General features: G+C 42.7%; 1 protein-coding gene across 1 annotated transcript in view; it reads left to right on the forward strand.

The window, feature by feature from the left end:
- The window catches only part of LOC306917175 (uncharacterized protein), a gene marked incomplete at both ends in the record, with an annotated part of 32,417 nt that overhangs the window by 22,673 nt on the left and 3,744 nt on the right, over positions 1-6,000 (forward strand). The window contains 4 exons of the mRNA XM_079495308.1: positions 63-303; positions 1,275-1,339; positions 1,606-3,454; positions 5,582-5,755. Coding sequence (XP_079351434.1) covers positions 63-303; positions 1,275-1,339; positions 1,606-3,454; positions 5,582-5,755 — 2,329 coding nt within the window. The remainder of the gene's footprint in view (positions 1-62; positions 304-1,274; positions 1,340-1,605; positions 3,455-5,581; positions 5,756-6,000) is intronic.

Genomic DNA, 6,000 nt, shown 5'->3' on the forward strand with positions numbered 1-6,000 from the left:
AAATACTAGCAGTTTCACAACAACAACAACAACCAACAAATGTTCATTCCACTTATCTTCAGCGGGTCACTTTGTTGACCAACACCGGACAAAGCTCATTCAGAGAGTGACAATGGTCGACCCCATCCTGGATCTGCTCCTTGAGAAGAAGGTCATCACCAAAGAGGGCTACAGTAATGTGAGGTCCAAGTCCACCAATGAGGAGAAGATGAGGGCACTCTATGACACCCTGAACAACAGAAAGTCTAAATACATTTTCTACCAAGGTCTTGAGACACAGGAGACGTGTCTTCTAGAGGATCTGTAAGTAATTGTGATTTAAATTAATTTTCTATTAAGTTCTGTAAGATAATACAAGATAATGACATCAGTACAAGATAATGTACACTCACTATGCTCCACAGTCACACGTTGATTCTAATGTGTTCCTAATTCTTAAAAGGATCCCTGGTTAGTTATAGAGGGCAAGTATAATGTTTTAAGGCATATACGTCTTATTAGCCAGAGATCCTTTTAAAATAGCAGTGTTATTTTTAGCCAGGATGTTCATAATCATGACAGGGTTGTAGTTTTTCATTGTGATGCTAACGTTACATGTAGCATGCGTTGTGATGCTAACAACTGTGGCTCAAGAGGTAGAGCAGGTCGTCCAATGATCCATGGGTCGGCGGTTCGAATCCCGGCTCCTCCTGTCTACATGTCGAAGTGTCCTTGGGCAAGACACTGAACCTCAAATTGCTCCCGGTGTGCTGGTTGGTACCTTGCATGGCTTCCGCCGCAATCGGTGTATGAATGTGTGTGTGAATGGGTGAATGTAATGAATGTAAAGCGCCTTGGATAAAGGCGCTATATAAATGCACCATTTACCATTTTACCATTTAACGTTACATGTAGCATGCATTGTGATGCTAACGTTACATGAAGCATGCGTTGTGATGCTAACGTTACATGAAGCATGCGTTGTGATGCTAACGTTACATGTAGCACCAGCCACGTAACTAGACGTCTTTAGGCACGCAGGCTGGTCAGCGCAGGCTGACGACATTGGTAGATGAATACATAGTCAGTATAACATGTAGTATTTCTCTAGGATTGGTAGATGAATTCATAGTCAGTATAACATGTAGTATTATAGGATTGGTAGATTAATTCATAACATGTAGTATTTCTATAGGATTGGTAGATGAATTCATAGTCAGTATAACATGTTGGAGTATTTCTATAGGATTGGTAGATGAATTCATAGTCAGTATAACATGTTTTTCATTCCACAGCAGGTCCACTCAGTCTTCTCCTCCATCACAACCCGAAGCAGAAGCTGCATCTGCCTCTGCTGAAGGTGAGCTGACAATAAGTGTCTTATCACAGCTGAAAGGTCTAAGAAGCATGGTCATGGAAACAGGGGCAGACATATCTGAATGGGTAGAGGCATTCTGGGAATCAGAAGGTCCATAGTTAATTCTGCCAGACTTAGAGTTTAACAACATTGTTAACATGTTAGTGAAAAGAAAGATTGAAATGGTAAATGTTATATTGTGTTGTAGGGCTTGATCTGGCAGATCTCTTTCTCCTGAAGCTGTTTAAGAATTGCTTTGTTCATTACAGATGTGTTGGTGAAAATATCAGGCGGTTCCATTACTGGCTACGAACGCATGTTTCAGAACAAGATGAAAAACACATATCTATGTGTAAAATTGGACAATGAGTCCATGATGAAGTTTGACGACGTCTTTGTCCCGATCTACAACATAAACACCAGCTTCATAGGCATGCACAGGTATCATGAGGTCAGACAGATGGAGATGAACAGGGCAGGACTGGACGAACCAATCCAACTCTGGGAATTGTATAATTCTGGAATAAATGAAAGAGCAGTGCTCACTGTTGGTGTCGCAGGAATTGGAAAATCCTTCCTCTTACACAAATTTATTCACGACTGGACCATGGGCCGTTTCCCCCGAGACCCCCATCTCGTGTTCCCATTGACGTTCCGCCAGTTAAATCTTCTCGAGGGAAAAAGCTTTTCTCTGGCGAAGCTACTTCACGTATGTGTCAAGGAAACCAGATGCATTAAGGAAGAAGCTCTGAATGACATCTTCAGCATAGTGCAAGAGTCAAACGACTACAACACATGTCCCTGCAAAGTCATGTTCATGATTGATGGGCTCGATGAAAACAGGTTTCTATTGGATTTCGAGAAAGATTCCATCATCACGAATGTTGAGGAATCCCTGCCGGTCGAGGAGCTGATTGTAAACCTGATCAAGGGTGAACTGCTTCCCTCCGCTCGCATCTGGCTCACCTCACGGCCTGCAGCAGTCGATCAGATCCCTGAGGACCTTGTTCACAGGATGACAGAAATAAGAGGGTTCATCACAGATGACCAGAAGAAGGAGTACTTCAAGAAGAGGTTCATGAAGATCTTCAATGATGAGAACAAGGCCAACTCGATGACCAGCTTAATCATGTCACACATCAAGAAATCCAAGATCCTCTCCACCATGTGTGAAATCCCAGTCTTCTGTTGGATCCTTGCTTTTGTTGTGCAGCACAGAGACATGAAAGAGAAGCTCCCTGAGACCCTGGTTCAGTTGTACTGTGAGTTCCTGACGACTCTGACGAAGCAGATGGAGAAGAAGTTTGGTAAATCAGATAAGACGACGAAAAAGAGAAAAGAGAAGCTCATGAAGGCAGAAGGACCGTTCATTCTGAAGCTGGGCGAGTTGGCATTTAACCAACTGATCAACGAACAGATCCTGTTCTACCAGAAAGACCTGGAAGCCTGTGGTCTTGATGTGAACAAGGTCGTGCTAAAGTCAGGCATGTGCACAGCATTCTTCAGAGTAGACGGTGCTTCTTACCACAAAACAGTCTATTGCTTTGTTCACCTGAGCATCCAGGAGTTCCTGGCTGCAGTCTACCTGTTCCACTGTTTCACACAGAAGAACATGGAGGTCCTGAAGACATTCCTGGGAGGAGGAGAAGAAATGACCCTGGATGACTTCCTGCAGAGAGCCATGAAAAAATCCCTGAAGAGTGAAAGTGGCCACCTGGACCTCTTTGTCCGCTTCCTTCATGGCCTCTCACTGGAGTCCAACCAGAGTCTGTTAGGAGGCCTGCTGGGTCAGACAAAGAACAGTCCAGAGGAGATCCAGAGAGCCATCAACAACCTGAAGGAGATGAATGATCGTGACTTCTCTCCTGACAGATGCATCAACATCTTCCAATGTCTGATGGAGATGAACGACCCGTCATTAAGTCAAGGGATCCAACAGTACCTGGAGTCAGAGAGCAGCTCAGGGAAGAAACTCTCTGAGACCCAGTGTTCAGCTCTGGCCTCCATGCTGCAGATGTCAGAGGAGGTTCTGGAAGAGTTGGACCTGCACACATACAACACATCATCAGCAGGGCGGCGGAGACTCATCCCAGCTGTGAGGATCTTCAAAAAAGCAAGGTTAGTAGCACGCACACACGCAGGCATGCAGGCATGCAGGCATGCACGGAAGCACACACAGGCAGGCAGGCAGGCAGGCAGGCAGGCAGGCAGGCAGGCGGTACAGTAACTACAATATGTGAACTAATAAGGTACAGTGATTACAGTATGTAGAGTCATGTTGAGATGCACGCACGCACGCACGCACGCACGCACGCACGCACGCACCCACAAAATGTATTAATAGATTTTGGTATTATGGGCGATTCTTGGAGGAATTACGGTAACACCTGGTTTGTACTTTGTCCGTACGGCGGTGTCGCGGGGTGAACTTAGCTGATCTACAAGCCCACAACGCGACGCATCCTCAGGTCTTTGAGGGCTTTTACAGTGATGAATGTTCAATGTAAATCCTCATGGCTACAGGCACAGCGGACACATCACGTCTCACACAGATTCACCGGGAAAAGATGAATGTATCATTTCCCCTCCTGCTCTGTAACCCCCTCTAGTGGAGCTAACAGGAAAACATAATAGATTATTATTATTGTATTAATTATAAAATCACACCTGTGTGAAGTGAGGGGCGCTCTTATCATCATACATCATCTCATTCCGGCCAATCACAATTTGTCTTCAACGTTTGTGTTTACACAATGTTTGTGTTTACACAAACCCTCAAAGCTGGACATAGGAGGGGCTAGCACCCTCAAAATTAACAGAATTTAAAACATAAAGTTACAAAGTGTCTCTTGGTCAAATGGATATTCCTTAAAGACAGAGTTCCTTAAAGACAGAGCTCGTAGCGCGCCACTCGGTGGCGCGCTATGAGCTTGTAGATCTGCTATTTTAGCTGAAACATAACATAAAGCCACGCCCACAGCTGTTGTTGTATGATAATGTGGGTCACTAAAATGGTGTTATTTCGATTGGGCCTTTTGACTCAAAGGTTTTCAGCTTTCAGGATGAAACCAAAAATACACAGGGAAGACTTATTTCAATATTCTAACCACACCTGGGGGTCTATTAGAGTAATGTTAACTCCATAGACGCATTCACAACACCTGGGGGTCTATTAGAGTAATGTTAACTCCATAGACACATACAGAACACCTGGGGGTCTATTAGAGTAATGTTAACTCCATAGACACATACAGCACACCTGGGGGTCTATTAGAGTAATGTTAACTCCATACAAAACACCTGGGGGTCTATTAGAGTAATGTTAACTCCATAGACACATACACAACACCTGGGGGTCTATTAGAGTAATGTTAACTCCATAGACACATACAAAACGCCTGGTTGTCTAATAGATTAAGATTAATTATTGTTACCGTGAGCTGTGAAATCTCACTATCAATACCGTGGCTGTTTATACTGTGATAATACCGTAATGCAGTATCCCGTTACACGCCTATAGTGCAAATAAAGGCTAGTTCTATTAACCCATTTTGACCTGAGATCAGATTCTAAAAATGTCTTCTACATCCTGACAGTTTTCTGAAAAAGCTATGTTTCTAGTCAGTCGTTCTTCGATTTTTCAAAAATAGCAGACCTACAAGCTCGTAGCGCGCCACTCTGTGGCGCGCTATGAGCTTGTAGATCTGCTATTTTAGCTGAAACATAACATAATGCTAACACCAAAAGGGGTTCCCGCCCACAATGGGTTAAAGGCAGGTAAAATAGAGTCTAAAAGACATATAGGTCCACCAACTGGACCAAAGTACTTTAGCCACACTTTAATTTAGTCCCAGAACTCTCACTATAGTGGAGATAAACATTAAAGAGTTGTACAAGTGACTGAATGGTGTGGTACTAGAGGACGTTTTATTTGGTCACCACTAGGGGGCATCCCTGCATTATGGCAGACAATAAAACATGCTTAACAATTTATTTGAAGAACAAAGTAAAAAATAATAAATAAGATAACATTCATAGATCCATACAAGTTGCACATTGTAGTATTACTACAGATAATCTGGCGTTCACTTTTATGTTTTCTGGTTCTCTGTTCTTATATGACCTGTCAATATCTGACCAACTAGATTGTACATTTACAATACACTTTATAGTTAATTTCCTTGAACATGAACTTGATCTAATCTGTGTTGATAATCACTGATTTTACATCATCTACATTTACAGACTTGTTGGCCCAGACCTCCAAAAGGCAGACTATGAGATTGTGTCTTCAGCTCTCAGCTCTAATCCTTCACATCTGAGAGAATTGGACATCAGTTATAATGACATAACGGATCCATTCATGGACCTGCTCACTGCTGGATTGAAGAGTCCAAACTGTCAACTGGAGATACTGAGGTCAGATTGCTATTTTGATTAGTTCTGTTTTATTTTTTATTGTTTGATATTAAGAAGATTGTGAATAAAGTTGACATCATGGTATCCCACATTGATTAGAATAATAATATGGTGAGAGTTTGTGTTGTCTAGTTCGCACTCTCACATCACAGTAACTACAATATGTAATCCATCATGGCTGCTAGGGAATTATCATTATCAACGCTACGGTACAGTAACTACAATATGTGAACTAATGAGGTACA

The sequence above is a fragment of the Electrona antarctica genome (genome assembly GCF_951216825.1).
Source record: "Electrona antarctica genome assembly, chromosome: 24".
In the NCBI taxonomy this organism is placed as follows: Eukaryota; Metazoa; Chordata; class Actinopteri; order Myctophiformes; family Myctophidae; genus Electrona; species Electrona antarctica.